The sequence below is a fragment of the Hippocampus guttulatus genome, chromosome 16 (assembly GCF_054856545.1).
Source record: "Hippocampus guttulatus isolate MCC_2025c chromosome 16, RoL_Hgut_1.0, whole genome shotgun sequence".
Lineage (NCBI taxonomy): Eukaryota > Metazoa > Chordata > Actinopteri > Syngnathiformes > Syngnathidae > Hippocampus > Hippocampus guttulatus.
In genome coordinates this window covers 15,555,623-15,577,720 of record NC_141276.1, presented here as the reverse complement: position 1 = coordinate 15,577,720, position 22,098 = coordinate 15,555,623, and the positions used below count along the sequence as shown (strand labels likewise).

General features: G+C 40.5%; 2 protein-coding genes across 2 annotated transcripts; one reads left to right on the top strand and one right to left on the bottom strand.

The window, feature by feature from the left end:
• Nucleotides 1-237: 237 nt before the first annotated feature.
• Nucleotides 238-13,903, bottom strand: scpep1 (serine carboxypeptidase 1). Its single transcript, XM_086133919.1, has 13 exons — nucleotides 13,711-13,903; nucleotides 11,154-11,293; nucleotides 8,129-8,218; nucleotides 7,783-7,938; nucleotides 6,305-6,379; nucleotides 5,947-6,019; nucleotides 5,722-5,759; nucleotides 5,509-5,637; nucleotides 4,061-4,145; nucleotides 2,938-3,051; nucleotides 2,688-2,825; nucleotides 1,379-1,542; nucleotides 238-435 (listed from the first exon to the last, which is right to left on the bottom strand). Exons 1-13 carry the CDS (start codon nucleotides 13,766-13,768, stop codon nucleotides 373-375), a joined length of 1,323 nt encoding a protein of 440 aa, XP_085990045.1. The 5' UTR covers nucleotides 13,769-13,903; the 3' UTR covers nucleotides 238-372.
• A 176-nt stretch (nucleotides 13,904-14,079) lies between these two features.
• coil (coilin p80) lies at nucleotides 14,080-21,873 on the top strand. Its single transcript, XM_086133926.1, has 7 exons — nucleotides 14,080-14,400; nucleotides 15,168-15,909; nucleotides 17,013-17,099; nucleotides 18,265-18,312; nucleotides 20,419-20,488; nucleotides 20,806-20,894; nucleotides 21,581-21,873. The coding sequence occupies exons 1-7, from the start codon at nucleotides 14,150-14,152 to the stop codon at nucleotides 21,626-21,628; spliced, it is 1,335 nt and encodes a 444-aa protein (XP_085990052.1). The 5' UTR covers nucleotides 14,080-14,149; the 3' UTR covers nucleotides 21,629-21,873.
• Nucleotides 21,874-22,098: the final 225 nt, after the last annotated feature.

The following is a 22,098-nucleotide window of genomic DNA, read 5'->3' as shown; positions in this document are numbered from 1 at the left end:
GGTTACAGGGTGCATGAAAGGGTTCATGCAAATATCTGATCAATAACACAAAGTCAGCACAAAGGCACAAAATTTGGAGGAAAACTATCATTATCAAGCAACACAGGAAATGGGAAGTAGCTGTCATTTTCATGCCGCTCAGTAGCTATTATGCCTTCACCTCCATACTAAATTTTACTTGATCAAACAATTTTCATGTATGTAACTGATAATGAATTAATATAAATGACAAAAGCATTTACAAATAGTCATTTTTATTGCGGAATTGAGAATTCAAGAGATTTTTGGTAAAAGGGAGTTTTTTTGGTTTCCAAAATGAAAGACAAGATAGGAAACGGCCACCATTCCAGAAGGTATCAGAGCGCACCAACATCAGACCTGCTGGGTGATCATCTTCATCATCTGAAAAGCCATTGGTCCCTGATCTGATGGAATCTGTAAAATGACCAAAGGAACACTTTACACATTTCAAAGTCACAAAGTTCACAGTCCTACATTTAGAGTTTGAGGTTTTTCATGCTTCTTATTGGAAGGGAATCAGAAACGCCAGCCGCTTGCCCTGTGTGTCCATCTGTCTAGTTTTTCACATATCTGACGCTAAAAATACAAAACAGATTGAAAAAACCAACTACAAAGAGAACATAGCTTTACAAATCAAGCCATCAATTATTATCCGGGGTCGGGTCGCGCAGGCAGCAGCTCCAGTATGGAAGCAGACTTCCCTCTCCTGAGCCACTTCCTCCAATTCTTCAGGGGAAATCCCTGGGCATTTCAAGGCCAGCTGGGAGAAATACTCTATCTTGGGTTGTCCCTGTGGCCTCCTGCCAGTGAGACATGCCTGGAAAACCCTCACTAGGGAGACGCTTGTGAGGCATCCTAATCCTGAGCCACCTCATCTTGCTCCTCTCAACATGGAAGGCAGGTACCTGGACTCTTGAGTCCCACCCAGATGACCAAGCTTCTTCCCCTATTTCAAAAGTTTGGTTTCTGCTTGACGCATGCGCAAGGTCTGCACGGCTCCCCGCGGCGAAATTATTCCATTTCAGGAGCCACACTCCTGCGCGCGGCATCCACACCGCCCACAAATTTCCTTATGGGGACAATAAAGAACTCTTGAATCACTCAGAACCAGATCAAGAGCAATCTCTTGTAAACTGGCCACACATGAGGATCATGAATGGGATATGTTCACAAATTGGACCTCGACACTAAGCAGAAAGTGTAGCCATGTCAAATGTTATCTTTAGTATATGATAACATTTGCGGCGGGTGGGATGCAAATGGACAACGGGGCGTACTTTAGACTGTCTTATACTATTCTATTGTCAGTCCTCTTAATCGGTTGCATCTGTATTCCATATATACTGTAATTTCTTACCATGTGACCAGCTTTAAGGATCCAATAGAAGGCAAAGTTCTGATGAGTCTTGACGAAAGCTCCAGTAACTCCGGGGGAAGTCGGGTCATCCAGAGCAGTCCAACTCAGCTTGTTAAAACCAGGCAGACCTTTCCACTTGAGCTTCTGCACCCACAGCTCTTGACCTGGATGGAAAAGTCCATACATCTGCCATGAGGTTTTACTTTAAAGTCCCTGTAAAGTGACTTCAGAGATGTGTCTAAATACATTCTACTGAAGATAGATACTGAAAATGTCAAGGCTGAGAACAATGTACAGTAGGACTGAATTGTGGATATCGGAGCGTTTTTCACCATTTCTATTTTCTGACATTCGGGGTCGGGATTCTAACAGCGACCAATGAGTGCCTTCATTGGCCCAGTGACTTAGTTTCTATCTCCTCAGCATGCATTTAGCTAGCTAGCTATCCCTTCACTCCCAAATGCATCTTCCCCGAATAACGCAAGTTACAGAACAGATTGGTGTTATTTGAATCCCCAAATATTATGCATTTCGTGTGATTCAGGTTATGTGTTGTATATGTACTGTCGTATGTTGGAACAGATAGCATTGATGGTAGACAACAAGGGAATTATATGCTCAAGCGTGCGTGAATCCTGATTGACGCATGCCGCCATGTTTAGTAATTGCTGAAGTGTTTCTGTTACGTGGACCAAAAAGCCGACAAGACGCCATGGAAAGCCCCGCAACGACTCGGTGGGATATATTGCAACCACCGTAGAGTATGTTTTCATGGCTCGAAAATGTAGAGTTAGGATGTTAGTGTGTGTCTTGTAAGAGAATTTTTGGACACGCCCACAGCATACGAGAATGGAGAGAACACCTTGATTTTTCAGAGTAAATATGAGCGAAATCTGGTCAAACTGCTTGGAGAAAAATAAAACGTCTTATAAAGCGGTGCGCCCAATGTATGAAAAAAATTACAAAATAGGCCATTCATTGAGGGTGCGGTCCATAATCTAGTGCGCCTTTTAGTGTGGAAAATATTAGCAGTTAGAGAAACTGCATCTTAATAGACATCCGTCTGACATGGATGTCTTTAGTTCCTGATAGTAAAAAAAGCACAGGTGGGCAGCCGATGTGTCGTGAGTACCGATACCTTGAAATAAGGCCGGCCGTGGGCCCAATACCGACATACATAGTATCAGTACTCGCCATCCCTACTCGTGAATATGAGAAGTTGAACCTAATCCTTAAAGCTTTCAGTTCACATTATAGTCCAGCACTACAAGATATAGACAAAAAAAAGGTATTTGGTACTCTACGTTACCTATAGTGTCCACTATAAGGTCAAGTTGTCCGTTGTAAACAGTGACGTTAACTCCAGCAGTCAGCAGCTGGTCGACAATGTTCACCACCGGTCTCATAAAGTCCCCAGCCATGTACCTGAATACCTCGTCTGACTGGCCTGAAAACAACAGAAAAATAAGGGAGGGTGAGTGTGTGTGTGTGTGGGGGGGGGGGGGGGGGGTTTAGTGAATCATTAAAAATAGATATTTTCTGGTTTTCAATATCAATACCTCCCCAGGTGACGTTCTCAGGAATAATACGCAGCTTCTCTCTAATAGGTCCATTCATCAGCTCATTTAGTGATTGGCTCTGGAGTGGACGAATGTGTCTTAAAGCCTGCAGGGCTGGAAGAAATAAATAAATCAATGATCAGATAAATGCATGTATGCTGCCAATAAATTCACCAGGTAATATACAGTATGTGAACAATCTTGTCAATCAAATTAACAATTCCGATTTATAAATTTGTATGGGAGTGTTTTTTTTTCCTCCGCAAATGAATCTTTTCATAAAAAAAAGGTGAAACAAGAAAACAAATCTCGGTGCTTAACAAACTTGAGTAAAAATGGTTCATCAGAGTGTCGAGTTGCCCAACAGAAAAGTAAAAGAAGGTGCAGCAGTTTTCAGACTACAGCAGACTTTATATTGAATGGAAATGTTGAGTTTAAACCTGGCCTACAATAAAATGTCACCCTCTCTTCAATGAACATCACACAAGCAATGGAATGGCAACAGTGCACTTGGACTTATTTTCATTCCCTCCTTTCAAAAAAAATCTGTTCTAAGTAAGGAACAATTGATTCTTGGAGTAAATATCAAACCAAAATCATTACTTTCACACCATAGCAAGCAAACAGGCCAAGAAGTCATTATTTATCACACCATCCACAGTCATGCTTTCATGAAAAAGGCACACATTTACCAATCTTGCATACACACTCTTAATCACCGGCCAGAACAAATCGAAGTAAAAAGCAACAGAATTGTGAAGAATTAAGAGATTTTTGTGTCCTTGTGTTTTCTCAACATAATTTGAATGAATGAGCCATTGATTGGAGTATGCAAAATGGCGTTGGCCGTCCGTGAGAAAATATTCAGCTAACGAATCAGCGCAAGAGATTTAAGGAGACTTTGAGACAGTACAAAAAAAAAAAGCAAAGTCACTGTCAAGAAAATTGCATTACTGTACCTACTCAATTAAGATCAACATGCTTAAGTATGGCGGACGCATGCACAGCCACTACTTTTGGACGCACGTGTAGTTGTCATCCTTAAATCATTAAAAAGTGGGATATTTTATATACTATGCCCATTCCTAGAGTTCCATTCAGAAAAGAAAAAAAACCCTCTTACATATCAGGTTCTTTCCTTCTGAAGAGGCCCATTTATCTTCTGCTGTCTGTGAAAAAATGTTGTAGAAGTCGACTCCGTTGCTGTTCTAAGGAAAAAAGAAGAGAGAGAAAATGACAAACCATATTATCACCACAAGGTGCACAGATTTTTACTTCAATCAAGTGCAAAATAAAATCATCTGGATGTCTGAGCTCCTCTGCCCCTGCACAGCCGCCCAGTGCCTCAGGTCAGCGGACCAGACATAATTAGAGGTACAGAGAACCAAGCGGAGGCTCAGGATCAGAACCCGAGTGGTGTTCTGTCAATGGACTTCTGTGCTCGTCGCGGATTGTCCACACTGTCATCAACACCATGTTCAAAAATAAACATGCCCATATGTGCACTTGGCATTAGGAGACCCTAAGCCGCAGTTTGATGATCGACTTTGTGGTCATGTCATGTCTTTGTGGATTTGCAGCCGCATGCGAGAGAAAACGCGGGTGTCAAGTAATCACCACATGGTGGTGTGTTCACTCCGATGGTGGGGAAGATACCAGTGGGACCTGGCAGGCCCAAATGTACTGTGAGGGTGTGCCGGGAACTTCCTGTGAGACACCCGAAGTAGCAGTGTTCTGGTTCTGGTTTCCCGGTGTGGTTTGTTGGAATGCCCTTGATGTCCATATTTAAATGATCAGCAGCCCCTTTAGTAGTTAAAGGTCAAGTATGAAGTAATTTCCGAAAATCTCAAATGAAATATTTTCATGTCACAAGTCATTAAACAAAATACATGAAATGAAGCATGAAAAAAAAAATCTACCTTGCAAATTCAAGACGTATTTGTTTTCCTGCAGTGCGATCCTGGCAAGCGACAAACCCAGAAAGTGTGATGTCGTTCAAAAAACAACAATGGCGCAGCTCAATATGAAAAGTGCGCAAAGCCAGTGAGGAATTGATTGGAAAGCAATGCTTTAAACTGATCTGAGGGGAAGCAGAGGTTGATGGTGTTCTCACATGGTTCAAGTCTAACTCATAACAGTGGACACATACTATGTAAACAACTCGCAACCATAATTCATGCAAAAGCTCACGGGGCCAAGCAGTACAGTGGAAGCAGTAATTCAAAAATCATCTTTCCATAACACTGTCAACACCAAATTAGGGTCCACAGCAATTCCGGTTCCAAAGTCAAATCCTAAACATTTTAGCTGGGGATCATATTGTAACTTAATCCATCTACGGCTTAGCTAACATGAAGGATATGCAACGATTTATCGATGTAGGTTCATTCACGTGTGACCTTAAACCTTGAATTATGCCGATATTTAAGTCTTCTATCTGTATGTAATTATAATAAAAGCATTACAAAGCACCTGAAGGAGATCACATCAAGGCAACAAGAATGCGCCTATCCTGAACCTCAAAGTACACACGCTAACCTTAAAGCAAATATGTTCTTTCCTCATACCAACCTGCTCAACCGCCGACTCGGCCACAGACCACAGCTCTGTGGCTTTCTGAAACTGCTGCTGCTCCACAGCATGTTTCACTGCCTCCGCTGCACTGTTGACTTCATTCAAACCGTGATCATCCAACAGTGACTGCAAAAAGATAACAGGTCAAGTGAAACTCACAGCTAGAATTTGGAGGGGGAAAAAAAGACAAAATGTGTTTTTATAACTTACAATAGCGTGAAGGTATGGTCCCCATGTCATCACGGAGTCTGTAGATGAAGCATAGAGATCTTACATGGTAACCTAAGACTTTAAACTGGATTCATGAATAAACCATTAGATAAACCAGTGTGTGGTTTTGATAACCATAAAATGAGTAGTTTCTGATGTTATGTAGCAGTTCTGTGGAAGTGACACGAAACACAAATCCAAGATTTATAGTTGACTGATACCAACCCACTGGGGATATCCATGAGTCTCCAAGTGCCACACCAGCAAATTTACATTTCACCTCCCCTTGTGCTATTGCCTGCATTATTAAACAACAACAAAAATCAAACACTCACAATGACAGTTTAAAACACTGTATTTAAAAAGTCCACTGGTCAGGCCGAGTGACAAGATAGACCTTTAGAACAGGGAAAGGTGACGGTATTTTGTCAGTTCAATTCAGTGACTCATTTCTGTTTATCTTTTTGTTAACAGTTGGCTGTTACGGTTTGTTTACATTGCACAGTTGAGATGTTAAGATATATTTTTTGATATTTTGACCAGAGTGGAATGCGATGAAGTGAAAAAGGGAAACCACACTCACCTTTGTTAGCTCAAGGGATATGGCAGCTGCCATCTTTCCTCCATATGATTCAGAAAATATATAGAAGGGGACACTCTGGAGAAAGTAAATGAATCAGTCAGTTTTATTTCAATTAAATGAAAACATAATATAAAAAGAGCAGAATACAAAGTAGAACATTGAATATGTCAACAAAAAACCTAGTGTATATAAGATATCCTTTATATGTGTTTTCTTTCTGACTTCCGGGTTGAGTGAACGCTGGCGCGTTTTGACTGCCGCTGCTCAACCCGTATTGTATTGTTTTGTGTTTTTTGTTATTGTAAAGTGTCCTTGGGTGTCTTGAAAGGCGCTTATAAATAAAATGTATTATTATTATTATTAGTCCCACACTGGGGAAATTTACAGCCTCCAGCAGCAAGATGTGCCCTGAAGATAATTGAAACACTTTATTTACTTTTACACCGGCACCGTGAGACAGAGAGATTGCTGCTCCTTCCTGCCGGAAGCTTTCCAAGTATGCAACCTGAACATTGGATAATTTATGCATGGACAATTGTTGGGGGGATTTTTTTGGTGCTGTGTTGTTCTTTTTGTACAAAGCATTGCAATGGCCCAATATTTTTCTGTCGCTTCTCTCTCTCCAGAATATTCTACCCGATCAGTACATGTCTGTTTCAAAGAAAATGACTGCACCATCCTCTCAACAACAGTAAAAAATTATAGTTACAGGTCTTTCCCTTGCACTGCCTGGGGCATGTACGATGGTGATGGCAATGTGCCTCAGCACATATAGTGGGTATTTTCCTCTGTCCTCCTTACTAGCCTTTTTTTTTTCATTTACCGTTTCCACAATTGCTGCTGACACGACACAAATGTATCCACTGGACTACTAATGAAAGGTTATCTCATCTGAGATGAGTTGATACATAACACAAACAGAAATAGGATCAGAGCGTCACTTTCTTAACATAATAAATAATCTTTTTTTTTCAGAAAATGTGAAAAAGTGACCCACATTCTGATTATTCTTTTATGTATTAATAATATCATTTCAGGCCTAGAAGTGAATGGTCTGTTTAATTAAGGATTCAGACGATTTTTGTAGAGGTGGCCAGCATCCTGAGATGCAAAAAATAAACGTCAAAATTTGACCGAGGCCATTATTTTAACTCGTTTAAAGCCAGCCATTTTTCTTAGATTGGGAGAGCCATTTTTGAGCGTTATTAAAATTATTATTTTTAAAAAAAGCTCTGTTGTAGAGTTAGCTGCTGCTCTTTATCCACATTCTCTTGACCACATTGCTTCCGCACGCCACCCTGTGACGTAGAATTGCCGGACCGCACCACTGTGTGGACCAAGATGATGACCACTGCTGCCATCTAGTGGTGATTATTATTCCCACGGCCTTCATACTGACTGAGGTGGTGCACAAAGCCCTTTACTAAATTTTAGTATAATTGTACTGATTGACTCATGAGAGAATATGTCGGCCATACCTGGAACTCATCCACCTTAGCAAAGAAGTGTTTTAAGAGGGTCAACATGTCTGAAGCCACTGTGGCAACATTTGTAGCATAGCAATCTGGCTTGTCGCAGTAGCTGAACCCGGAGCCCACAGGATTGTCTACAAATAGGAGATTGGCTGCTTGGACCTGCAAGAACCAAACACATGCATATGCAGTACTTATAATGTATAATAAATTTCAAATTATCATATTTTACTTAGTCAATTTTAAGTAAAATGTTTCAAAGCAAATATTTACACAATTGAAAATTGTTGTCTTCTTAGACAGCTTGTTGTGTTTTGTCCAAAATCCAAACCTTTAGGGTCAACCATCTTACCCAACTGCTGTTTCTGGGCTTGAGGTCAAGAGTCAAAGGTCCAATCTCTGCAAAGTTGCCAAAGCCGCTTCCTGAACCTCCGGGTCCGCCCTAAACACACATAAAGCTCATATTCAAATCACGAAATACAGCGTAAGGTTAAAAACATATTACATGGGCCACAATTACTGTTATCATGATGACACATAATTGGACAACATTGCTGCTACCCCTCTCTAAAGGAACAAAAATAGTAATATGTTTAATGAAAATGACACTTGCTTTTGAATTTTGGTTCAACTGAATTATTTTTAAAAAATGATGAAACAGGCCTGAATAAAAACGACCATAACCCTAAAATAGAAAATAAATAGAAGAGAAGATAATTTGACCTTCGGGACATGTTCAAACAAGGTGTGTCTTCTAATTTGCATCACAGTTATCTTCAAAGTTGCAAGCAGTCAGTTGGCCTATTTAAAAGGTGACAAGTACTCACCCTGCTGTCACTGTATGCTGAACATGGGAAATTGATGACAAATTAAAGAGAGGCATCGCATGCATGGTAACCAAAGACCCCAGAACAATCTCGAAAGAAATTAAAAGTAAACTCCAAAGTCAAGGTCCTCAGTGTTATGATTATGCCATCCGTCCGTAGTTTAAGCCAAAATAGACTTCATGGGAGTTGACCAAGGAAGGCATGTGATGAAAAAAAACAATGCAAATGCAAAACTGCACGTTGACAAGCCACAAAGCTACAACAGCTTCAACCAGCAGCCCGCGGTCTGGTCCCAAGTGCATCCCGATGGGGTGTAAAGTGTGACCCATGCCTCCGTGTCAGATCTCTATTCAGGTAGGCAGTGATTTCCTTTTCACAAATTCTTGTATCTACTTTATCTTTCTGTTTTGTTCATAGTGAGGTCCGTTATGGCTGTTGCTCATCATGGCATGCGTCCACGTGCGGTTATGGTCAATCGTGGAAGATTGGTTGCTTGAAAAGTAGATCTTCAGTCAAAAAAATGTTGGGCACGCCTGGACTAGAATGTCGCTCAGAAATGCGATGACTCTATCAAGATATTTCAGTCGAGTGCTCACTAATTGCTGAAAGACTTCTGGTGCTAATGTTATCCCAAATGAGAAGCGCTTGAAAACAGAATCATCGCTTTGGTGTCAAAAATTGGATTAATTTCCAGCAGCTAGAGTCTAATAACGGGATTTGCCAAAAACCCGCTTGAGGCATCTAACGAAGAGAAAACATTTGTCCGGCGATCTTAGGTGTTATGTCATCAATCGTTAAATGTTATCAAGTGTTAAATTATATTTACAAGCCATTTTTTAAATTGGAAAAATCGTACGGCACACCACCAAAAAAATTGTCACAAAAAGACGATACATTTGTCAATGTCATTCTTTTTGCCATCTAATTATTAGAAGGCAATTGAGATGTCAAACATACGGCCCACGGGCCCGATCCGGCCCCTGAGGATGTTCTATCAGGCCCGCAGGATAATTTCAAAGTGAAAAAATGCATAAAAGACAAGGAAAGAATATTTTTAATAAAATACAATTCATGGATTATCCGCTAAGGGGCGCACTGTTTTCTCCTTGGTTTGTCAAGTGTAGGCAGGGATTAAATTTAGATTGTATATGCACGTGTAAATGGTTTTAAAATGCCTTTCTTTATAAATCTCGTTTAATCTTAAAATGCATGACTATATTTTTCAATACCAATTACTTGTTAATGATTTGTGCCTTTGTACAATCAGTGGGATCAGTTGCAATGCATATATGCGAATGATCAAAGTAAATTGCACATTCGTCTAGGGAAATCGAAGGTGTTTCATGAAATGTTTTGTAAAAGATATGTTCATTAAATTTCAACATTTTCCTAATGTTCTTGTGCTTCACTATACCAAAACAAATGAAAGACATGATATTTTGGTTATTTATAACAGAGTATGTTATCATTTTAATGGTCCGGCCCACTTGACATCTACCGAGGCTGTATGCGGCCCACAATATCAAATGAGTTTGACACCCCTGGTCTAGAAAGACATTTTGCTGAGTATTTTTCCATTTGACTTCAAATGCAATTTTTGTGTCGTTATTCTTCCGCCGCTCATTTCAGCATTGCAATTATCAACTGATACGTACTCAATTACAGGACCGTGTGTTTTTTTGTTGTTGCGTTTTTGGGGGAGGGGGGGGGCGGCACTGATGACAAATGATGTGCCATTGACGACATGGCATTGCTAGAAAATTACTCAGCATGCAGCCAAATCTGTCTGATCCTTAAAGTGTAAGGGAAGATCAGATTAAATGCCATTTCCCACTTTAGAGGATATTTTTCCATTAATTTTCCCCATATATTATCAGGTTTTATTTCTCAAGGTTGCAGTTTCTGTTTGTGTGATTTAAACCATGTTCAGTTTAACACAAAATGGTGTTCTGTGGCTTGTGACTGCACGCCAAAAATCTGAAAGACTTTTTGAGTAATAATCACACCCATGGCCATTAGAGCTTTGCTGAAAGAGCAAATGTAGTAGCCGTTGCATAGTTTGACACCCCTGATCTAAAAGATCTTTTTTTTTGTTCTTCCTGTCACTATAGGTTGCCATCATAGATAGATCGACAAAGATACATTATTTGGTATTAATAAAAATTTTTCTCACCAACGAAGTGAAATTTCATAATTTCCTGTGGCACACCGTTAGAGCCCTTATGGCACACTAATGTGCCCCGGTTGGTAATCACTGCTGTAGCCATTAACACCTCAGGGAAATTTAAACCGCAATTCAGGAACAATATGAGTACGGCATGAGAAATGTGTGGACTGTTCGATGGAAATAATTATGTAATAATGACAGTCTGTTGTGGAAAGGTATTCGTATTGTGATTGCAGCTGCAGATTTCAGTGAGGGGACAATAAAGTTTATCCTCATTCTGAGCGATCAGCCACCTTTATGATTCGGTAAACACAAGTGTCAACATAAAAGTAATATTGACAACCCACAAATGCAACTTTTCAATCCAAGTAAATGTGTCATACCTGTAGCCACATGACCAAAGGAAATTCTTGATAATTTACAAACTGGCTGTCTGCGTAGTAAAGCCACCAGAACATGTGGGCCCCATCTCTAACTTCCACGTAGTCCCAGGCTTCTTTGCCTCCCACTGGACTCTGAAGCCCTGCAAACAATTTAACAACAATATTTTAAGAACTGATATTTTACCCTCGTTAGCTGAATTTGGCAAAGGGTCATACAGCAGTTACCATTGGGCAAACACAGGCAGTTGTATGGGGCCCCTACAGTTCCAGGGGCCCCCCAAACAGAGTATTAAAAAAATATTTCATTTATTTTGTTTACATTTTAATTGACACATTTTAAAACACTAGGGCAGTGACCGTCTAATATTTTAGGATTCCTGATTTCGATTGATTATTCCACCAATTAATTGGATAAAAAGTATGTTTAATAATAATATGTCAAATTTATGGACAGCATAGAAGTTTATCGCGTTTATATTTGTTTTCTACTATTACAGTTCATAAACCAATTCTTCCTGTTTATTTGTTATTGTTGACTGATTAAACATGGTCCGACATTTAGGTTTTTTGGGGGGTGGCCTGAAGTGCCATGTTGTGGCAGTGATCAAGAACTAGCCTGTATATTCACCATTTAGTGCACGTTTCAATGATTTCATATTTAGCGTTTTATATTGTATTATTTAAACATTTAAGAAAATATTACTTTTGTCATTTGACTTTTTATCATTATTATTTATTTATTGCAGTATAAACAATCTGACTTTACCCTTTGACATTATCTGGCCTTTAAAACTTGTTCAAGCCATTCCTTATGGAAGGGTTTAACCTGATGCGCCCCCCAAAAAAAGTGCAAGGCTGGTAAAAAAAATATATATATATCAATTTGGGGTGAGTAAAACTCACACGTCCCACAACCCTTGAGGATAAGTAGGTCAGAAAAAATGGATGGATATATGGAAGCCATAGCTTCCATTCCCCCCCCCCCCCCAAGATGGCGCCCGAGTAGGCAGGCGTCAGCAAGTGCTCTTCAAGAGCCTTGCTTTTTTGCTGTTTTGGTCTTTTGTTCTGTCCCATGGTGTTTGTTGTTGCGTCGTGTGGACCTGATGTGGACTGTTTTCAGCGTTTTTTTGGCCACGACATTCGTCAAAGAAGAAGAATCTGTGCTTATGGTTGCACCTTCTCGGCAGCACGCCTGTACCAGCACAGATTTTGATTGGGAGGAATGTCGGCGCCATTTGACTGTCAGTGCTTGTGTTTTTTGCGCCTGTAATGGGCACCATTTTTCACAGCCTCGTTTTGTTCAGTGGAGATGTCGGCACTGTTGGACAATCTGAGTTGGTGCAGCTGGATGTGAGAATGAGGAGAGAGGAGCGTCGGCGCGGAGCGCAGATGCATATTTGGAACTGAGAGTCGCCGCTTGGAATCGAAATGGATTCACATGGGACAGGAGAAGTGAACCAATCTCTTTTTTTTGTCAATGGATGCTACAGCTTCTTGTTGACTTTGAAACTTAGCTTGTAGCCGACGTGTGCACATTCTGAGCATGACGTCTCTGATCCACTGGTGAAAGAACACTTTGATTCTCTCCTCTTTCATCTCAAACTGCAAAGCGTATGAGGGAAAAGTGGTTAGGACTGCACAACTGTCCATGTTTTATGTTATGTGTTGTGTTTATTATTGTAATTTATGTTAACTGTTTTGTTAAGATCTTTGTTACAGCTGCTGCTGTTGTGAAAGCGCTATATAAAACAGGATGTATTGTATTGTATAGCTGCCATACTGTAATGAGCCACTAGATAGCACCAGGCCACTGGCTTGGGGAATCAGCCGCTTAGCTTTACTTGCCACAAGAATCGCCTCTTCAACACTGTGTATTAATGTAACTTCCCGTTATCGCCTTCAAAAACTTGGATTGCAACATTTTATCCCACCCCTCACCCCAAACACGCTATTTGTTAGTTTATAATCCATTGAACAACAGTTTCTCATCTTGAGACCTTTTTTCACGGATGTGGCGTCAGGCGTGGAGAGCACACGGATTGACGCTTTGATCCAGTTTTTTTTCCCTCGCCGTATTATTTCAAGTATTAGGGGTCAGACACATTTGACACAGACCTAACTTGGAAGTCAAATGAAAAAACAGTGCGTTCTACCACGATAAATGGACGGATCTATCGACAAGTTTGTTTCAGTTACACGGTGTAATCATTTGCAAAATATTCCTGCGGAGTGTCAGCGTTAGGGTCAAACGGGGACAGTCCTGCCCTGTCAACCCCAATTGTACCTCAAATCAATGAAATGGTTAACGTTTACTGTGTTTGCGTTATCAACTCTCTACGCCCTATCGGTGCATCTTGAAACCTCGTCTAAAAACACATTTTTATTTGGCTTTCCATTCGGCATTGTTTTCGCGTTTCACGGTAATTGTTTTAGCTGTCTTAGTTTTTATGTGTTCTGTTTTGAAATGCTCTAGAAATAAAGTTGAGTTGAGTTAGAGGCTCTAAAAGTTCGAATACTGTATATTAAATAAAGAAACGACAGAAAAACGAGAGCATACCTTTGCTGGCAGTAAGGACAAATAAAAGCAAAACAGAGGTTGCCCGGCATTGGCCCATTTGTGGCTCGCTTCTTTGAAAGATTCCTGGTATAGTTTTTCTAAACGTAAAATTTAAGTGACAACACACGGCGTCAGCTGACTACTTCTTGTTTTCCCCCCACGCCTCCTCCTCATCCTTAAATCTTCTTCTTCTTCTACTACTTGTTCTTCGTCATCGTCCTCGTCTTCTTCTGCTTCTTCTTCTTCTTCTTCTTCTACTTCTATTTCTACTTGTTCTTGTTCTTCTTCTTGTTCTTCTTCTTGTTCTTCTTCTTCTTGTTCTTCTTCTTCTTCTTCTTCTTCTTCTTCTTCTTCTTCTTCTTCTTCATTATAACGTTGAGTGCCTTATAATGAATCCCACGAATGTTTTCGGAAGATTTCAAACATAACCATAACAGACATGGCTGCACATTGTAGCAACCACATCCGCGTACGTTTGCACTTTGACTATCCTCCACCAGCAGTCGTGGATTGTCGCATGTGCTGGCTGCTTGTGGATTTAAACACGTGTCGCATGGTGTCCGATCTGGAGAGCATCATCAGAGATAAATTTGAGTTTAGTCGTCAAAGCATTATCAACCTCTTCATAGATGATTGCTATCTGCTACACACGGAAAGCATTTATGTTGTACGGGATAACGACCGCCTCAGGTGAGTTTTTAATGCCTTTTTAAAAAAACATTAGATTTCTCGGTGCTTGTAGAAGCAATTGGTATACAGCAACGCACGGCAGTCTTTGGGAAAACACTCATGTTATCTGTCATGAAGCTACTATACATGTATGTGTTGTCCCCATCAGTGTGACTAGATAAGAATATCTTTTCCTCCGAAATCCCAATCCGATGTCAATCCATCCCACTTTGTTTATAATCACACATTAAAAAAACAATACAATTCCAAAATACTGCACAGTGTATCTGGATTTGCAACCACAATCTTATTTTCTTAGGACCGTGAACCGATAGTATTCTAGTGCTTCACAAGCTGTGCACCGGCACTTATTTAAAGTGCCATTTCTATAGTATTGCCCCTTGTGAAGTTCATAATTATGGTTGTGAAATGGTTGCTGTAAGGTATACTGTATTTTCACATGATGCTACCAACCGCAATAATCAGGTCAGCGGGCAACACTGCAAAGAGGTTATAGAATTATGGCCAATTGCTATGACCAACCCCCCCCCCCCCCCCCCCAAAAAAAACGATTCAGTGGGTTAAAAAATGAAGAACAACAACAACCTGTAATCTTAGTGCTAAAAAGTAGCAAATGAAAAGGTCAAGCTGTAGCTTAAAATGGTATTGTTAGGGGTGATGTGAATGATCAACATTTCAGTTATATACTGTATATATTTCAGAGTTCTAAAGAATGTCATGTTTTGTGCATTAATTTGATTTGTACATGCTTTGTTTCCATTTTCTAGAGTGAAAGTGGACTGTGTGTCTCACCTGAATGGGAAACTAAGTGAAAACTGCAAATCGAGACAGAGACTTAACAAGCCCAACCTTAGTGGCGAAAAGGTAACGTGTGTGGAATGGATGGGAAAAAAGAGGAAGAAAAACTGTGAGGAGATTCTGGAAGTGGACATCAATAAGAGACCTCTTTTGGAGGAACACAATGATCTAAAAAATAAACGGTTAAAGAGGAAAAGACAGAAGGTTGAGGGAAATGGTCTGATTGCCACCGACCATCCAGCATTTTCGCTCCCCCCAAATCACAAAGACCAACCCAACTCCAAGGTAAAGAAAATCCCACGCCAATCAAAATCGCAGAACACCCAATCGCCAAGTTACAATAGGAACGGTTGTGTGCAAGATGACGCCCCAAACGCAACAGGCCCTTCTCTTCTTGCAAAAGTGTCTTCTGCCTCCAAAATACCTTCAAGAACTCTTCCTGCCAAGAAATGTTCCCCGTCCTCATCAGATACGGACTCCTCCAATGAGGATGATACTGTGGATCCCAAGCCTAAAAATAAGGATTCAACTGATGCTAAATTAAGATTGAATCCGAATTCATCTCATAAACAATTAAACTGTGCACAGAAAAAACACTCAAGTGCATCAGTGACCCCAAGTGACAAAATCGAAACGTCTCAAGAGTCTTGTGACATCAACGGTTTTGGAGATCTGGCTAACCCGCAGCCCAGTCAACAACAAAGTCTCAGCGTGAGTCCTGACGACCAATATTTTGTCTTTCATGAATTTGACAATGTCATCATTTTTCACGTACAATAAGGACCCTTAAAATGTGCTGGAATTGGCGAAATAAGTTTCGTCTCCCTTTTGTACCTCAGCAGTTGGATACAAATTAAATTTTAAGAGCCTTTAGGTGTGAAGCCTTCATTTAACTTAGTTGTGAACTAACTTCATTGACCTTGATTCAAATTGTGGGCAAAAGCAACCAACAATGCAAACACTGTTTTTTTGGTGTATAAGACACACGTCAATAACTCACAAAATTTGTGACAAAGACTAAGCTGTCTCTAACAGCATCTGCAATGGTATGGAGGTGTTAATGCCTATGGCATGGCTAACTTGCATATCTGTAAAGCCACCGTTAATGCTGAAAAATACCGTATTTTCTGCACTACAAGGCACATCGAAAAGCATTCCAATTTCTCAAAAGCCAACAGTGCGCCTTATAATCCAATGCGCTTTATACATGGCTCAAGAGTCTGATTTCTTGGGTATAGGATTTTAAATGTTCTGCAAAGCGCTTTGTTACAACAGCAGCGGTTATGAAGGCTTGAAATAAATAAAGCTGGATTGTATTGTACTGTATTCTTTTTAGTGTAGCACCATCTAGTGGATGCATAGCACAACCGCAGCCACTATTATAGCTTCTATGGGTCTTAAAATACGGTGCACCCTATATATGAAAACCGTTTTAAAATAGGCCATTCATCAAAGGTGCGCCTTATACTCCAAAGCGCCTTTAATGTGGAAAATACGGTACCTCACGGTTTTAGAGCAACTTGTGCTGTCATCCAAGCCACCTGCTGTGGGTCCCTATTGGAGTAACTTGAACAATAAACGATTATACTGTATGTCAGAACTCGTAATCGATTGATTTTATTTTGTATGTGTAACACAGTGAGACATTTATTTGATTTCACATCATCAACTTCAGTTTCATCTGCCATTTTTCGCAGTGACTCTTCAATAATCTTTGGTTATGGTGATATCAAGAACATTATTTGCATGTAATATATATCCTTGTCTGCCTTTGATGAAAACTTTAATCTTCTATTGTTTTCATGCATGCGTAGAATGAAGCTGAAAGTACTTCACAAGATTACAGTGCCATGCCTCTTCTTGCCGCCCCTCCGCAAGTGGGACAGAAGATAGCATTTAAGGTAAACTCTTTTTTTTCTCTCCATGAATTAAATGGGATTATTTCATTTTCTGTGTGGTAAGTGCTCACCGTGCAACAATGAAGTTTCATATTTCCATCACTTCCTTTAAAACGCTCTCCTGGAGAAACTGGTTTTAATTTGTATTAGATTTTTTTTCCACACAAAATAAAACAAATATGCAGTATGGAAAAAAATACGTTCGAATAATCCTCCTACTACTCCGCTACTCCCCAAAAAATGTTGTTTAACTTCTAGCACCAGTGAACTAGTCTTTCATCAAAGGACGATTGGACAGTCCACAATACCTTGGCATTTTCCAGACCCCAATTTGCAGCAAAGCTTTTTGCAAGAAGTTTGCGCTTGTTAAAAAAAACTACATCAGAGCAGGTCAGTATTTGCCAAATCTTCATCAAAACATTTTTGTGGACCGATGAGAACGCTGTGCAATAGTTCTCAAACCCCGATTCCAATTAAGTTGGCACATAAATAAAAACGGAACACAGTGATTTGCAAATCATTTTCAACCTACAGAACATTTAATTAAATACTCTTTAGTTCACCGGTGTCAGATCCGGCCCGTCAGGTCATTTTATGTGGCCCGCAAAAGCAAATCATTTGTCAACTTGCCTAAATCCGTACCAAAATGTGAAATTGTCATGTGTAATAAATAACATTGAGATTTTGCAATCATTTTGTGTACCCGTTTATACTCACTTGAACAATAATTGATCAAACTGTTATAATTGACTTGACGGATTGCAAAACTAGTCCTCTATTAATTTGTTGTGTAATAACGAGTGATAATTTTGTGGTTTCGCTGTCATAATGGCCCTCCGGGGAAAGACAACTCCAAATTGGCCCGTGACTAAAATGAGTTTGACACCCCTGCTTTGGTTAGTCTCCCATTCGTAGAGCCAGAGCTGTTTACAGACAGCTTTTTCAACAGCCCACAATCTCAAAGCAAACGATCGATCATAAAGATACTCCTAAGAATTTTGCAGAGGTCGTTTTGACTTAATTGCTGTATCCAGTTTCGAGTCACATTTTTTACACATCCATTTTTGTAGAATATAATGCATTTGGTCTTTGCGTTGAATTCACTAATTGTCTTGAACCAGTTAAGGAAAAGTAGAAAAAAAATCCACATATTTGTTTTTCTTCACAGCTGCTGGAGCTCACTGAGAATTATACGCCAGAGGTGTCAGAATATAAGGTATGTAATTTTGCTACCAATTACCGTATTTTCACGACCATACGTGTATTAAAAGGTGTAGTGTCAGTTACAGGTGCTATTTCTGTATTTAATACATGCACAAGACACATTGTATTATTGGATGCAGGCATGGTAAAATGCACACTAGCTTAAACGATACAGTAGCATGCATGCACGCTAGCACGGGAGCAAAATTGAGTCCAGTTGTACTTTATTGAAGTATTTAACAATGCAGTCACGTTATTTTTTTTTTATCAATCCTCATCGTCAAATCCATCAAAGTTCTAATCTTCTGTATCCAAAATCAACAGCTGGGCAAGTTCACAATCAAACACGCCGGGTTCCCTCGCGTCATTGTCAGAGTCAGTCTCGTTGTCATGCGGCTTCTCAGAAATGATGCCAGCTTTTGCGTAAACTCGAATAACAGTGCAAGCAGTCACATGATCCCAAGCATCCAGAATCCATTCACAAATTGTGGCGTAACATGCCCGGCGCTGCCTCCTGGTCTTTGTAAAGCTGTATTTGCCATCGCTCCCACACTGCTCGCAACTCCACTTTGGCCATTTCTGTCCATTACCATAGCAACCAAGCACAACAGTAAAAGCCCCATCGTGCGTATCGCCACCGTGCTGGTCCCCTTTTTCTCGACAGTGTGGTTCACCGGGATGTCAAGAGTGAGTGGCACTTCAGCCATGTTGGTGATGTGGTTCGGCTGAATGTGTTTGTCGGCAATGTTTTTGTTGTACAGTGGTACCTCTACTTACGAACGTCTCTTCATATGAAATTTTCAAGTTACGAAACACCTCAACAGGAAAATATTGCCTCTTGCTACGAAAGGAATTTCAAGATACGACTGGTAAAAATACAGTATGGCCTGCTGCTTGCAGCTCCCGAGTTTCCTGAACGCAACATTCTTGTAGCTGCTCTGCCATTGGCTATTGCCGAGCACCATCCTGGCATCCCATTGGCTAAGAGGCACTTCTACCATATGTATCTGTGTTCAGACAGACAGCTAGTCTGTGCAGCGTCCTCGTCTTTTGCCCCTCGGGCCATGAGGCGTTCCGAAAAAAAACACTTCTGAGAGAGAACATGAGCTAAAGAGGGCAAAAAGTCATTTTTATTCTTTATTCTTTGTTTTTTACATTATGCACAACTCTCATTTATTGCGCAATAATCTAATTGTAACATGTATTTGTTACATATTTTGATGCATTGTTATGCATTTATGTCTGAATTTGGGGTCCTTGGAACAGATTAGGGCATTTACATGGAAAACGCGTCTCTACTTACAACATTTTCTCGTGAAGAAATTTCTTCCAGAACATATTAATTTCGTAAGTAGAGGTACCACTGTATTTCAAAATGCAAGGTATGCTTGTCCCCCATCACTTGCCCTAGCCCAAGCGGGTATGGAAGAATGTAGGGGACTGGTTGAGAGAGCACTCGGAAATGGAAGCCAAGTGAGGCCTGCAGAGCAGCAGAATTTGGCTATCTTTGACTTGTAATCCGCCAGATATTGCTGCGCCATGGTCATCCTTGCCCGGATGGATAGTTGGCCCTGTTTCAAGAAACAACAGCACCAAACACCATGGATTAGTTGATCTTGAATTCTGTCGTGGCTGCTGGATTCCAACATGCTCCTCCGCGTAACTGACTGCTTGCAGTTTAAGCTGTGCCTCGTAAATGTGTCTTTTTGTCATTACCGTTTTCGGGATGCTGTTGTGCACAATGCACATACCGGCACCTACTCGGGGATTGTCTTTTCACGACCTCTTGCACATCCACCCTTCCCACATTGACGTCCGCATGCTGTCCTCAGTTACATCCACCTTTCCTCTGAAGAAGTAATGTGTCGGCACAATGTCAGTCGGTCAAGCGGACCCATCATCAAAGTCGCACGACAGCATTCGCAGATTTTGGAACTCTGTCCATACGCGAAGCGACCCCGCACGTATTTAGGCACCCCATCCATTTTGGAAAAAAATGTCACACTTTTATGTATGTCTTATGGTCGTGAAAATACTGAACAAAAATAAATCGAATCAAAGGTGGTATTTGAGGACCGTGAAGTTCTCATCATTCATTCAACGTTGATTTGCATTCTAGAAGGGTAAGATTGTGAGCTTTGACCCAACAACAAAACAGATTGAGCTGGAACTGCTTTCTACTGTACAAGGTAAGACCACACACAAAAAAAAGCAGCATCATGTCATTTTCTGCCTATGTTGTTATATCGTGAATCTGACCAGCAAATCGAAAGACAACCACACTTGTACTGGTTGATCACCCTCCAAGTCAGTTTACATTCGTTTTGTTGTTTGTGCCGTGAAAAAAAAAATCTGGACCATCTATTTCTCTCTCTCTCTCTCTCTCTCTCTCTCTCCCTCTCCCCCCCCCCCCCTCCTGTTGAGAGAATCTACCATGGATGATGGATACCACAGATCATTTGAACTGAAACTTTCATTTTAAATTCAACTCATGTTCCTTTACTAGCCCCATCTGAGCCTGGCAAGTTTGACCTGGTGTATCAGAACCCGGACGGATCAGAGACTGTGGAGTATGCTTTATCCAGAGGATCCAGGGTAAGCCGAAACATACTGTAGAATTGTTATTGTTGAATAATTATGTTGAATTATTGAAGTTGAAAATTATACCTTAAAAAAGTATTGAATTTGGATATCTGGGTCTTAAATTTTATGCTCTATGTCAGGGCTCTGTGCCCAAGTTATATGATGTGGCGACTGAGAAAAATGATAAGTTCTTCAAGTACAATCAGCCAGCAGTGTGAGTGTACACAATGTTAGCTGGATGAGAGCCTTAAGCGAGGCTCCATCGGTGGTCACCCTGCCCGACAGTGGCGGCTCCGCCTTGGGGGCGGTGGCTTCGGACGGGCGCCTGAGAGCTCGGAATGCCGGAGTGTGATGACGACCCAGCCGTGACTTTTTCCTTTTTAACTATACTTTTACTGTTTGGGATGTCCTGATCATGTGATCGGAAATCGGTGTCGATCAAAAGAAGATGCCAGTATAAAATTAAGGGTTAAGAACCAAGTTTTGGTCTTGGGCTTTACATAATTGAAAGAGTGTTTCCTTTTGTGTGTGTGTGTGTGTGTGTGTGTGTGTGTGTGTGTGTGTGTGTGTGTGTGTGTGTGTGTGTGTGTGTGTGTGTGTGTGTGTGTGTGTGTGTGTGTGTGTGTGTGTGTGTGTGTGTGTGTGTGTGTGTGTGTGTGTGTAACATCTGAAGTCGTGATTTTACTTTATGCCCACAGGTAACAGAGCGATGGGAATCTCTTCTGGAACCAAGGCTTATGATTTAAATCTGTGCACAATTGTGTCCTCACTGTATTTGACGCGTTTTACTGTCATTCCATTATCATGTTTCAATGTCAGTCTCTTTGTGTAAGCATTGAATCCTAAATTATATTTAAGGTACACAACAAATCTGCTTTTTGATACATATGATATCATACTCAAGATGTGGATCAGATTTCATTTAGTGTCTTTTAAAACGAAAGTTGTGTGTGAATTTTTTCCACCCCAATAAAATTCTGCAGACTTTTGATTTTGTGTCACATCTGGTCTTTCTAGCAAGATGAATGATCATATTTGAGTTTTTGAAAAATGTATCCTCACAGTGAAACTGAAACAAAAATGAACCTATTAGGATTGGCTTGCAATTACGAATGCAACTCGTCGATGTACACTTGCCATCTGTATTTGGTACATAGGCTCCAGCACACCTGCGACCCTCATGAGGATAACTGGCTCGGATAATTGATCGATGAGA

Bases quoted from the DNA above. Each gene is read 5' to 3' on its own strand.
- scpep1 (XM_086133919.1), bottom strand. From the start codon at position 13,768: ATGGGCCAATGCCGGGCAACCTCTGTTTTGCTTTTATTTGTCCTTACT. The intron at 5,760-5,946 runs GTTGGTATCAGT...CTTCATCTACAG, and splicing joins CTCATGGATATCCCCAGTGG to ACTCCGTGATGACATGGGGA. The intron at 436-1,378 runs GTAAGAAATTAC...GTCATTTTACAG, and splicing joins TCCTTAAAGCTGGTCACATG to ATTCCATCAGATCAGGGACC.
- coil (XM_086133926.1), top strand. From the start codon at position 14,150: ATGGCTGCACATTGTAGCAACCACATCCGCGTACGTTTGCACTTTGAC. The intron at 14,401-15,167 runs GTGAGTTTTTAA...TCCATTTTCTAG, and splicing joins CGGGATAACGACCGCCTCAG to AGTGAAAGTGGACTGTGTGT. The intron at 20,489-20,805 runs GTAAGACCACAC...TTCCTTTACTAG, and splicing joins ACTGCTTTCTACTGTACAAG to CCCCATCTGAGCCTGGCAAG.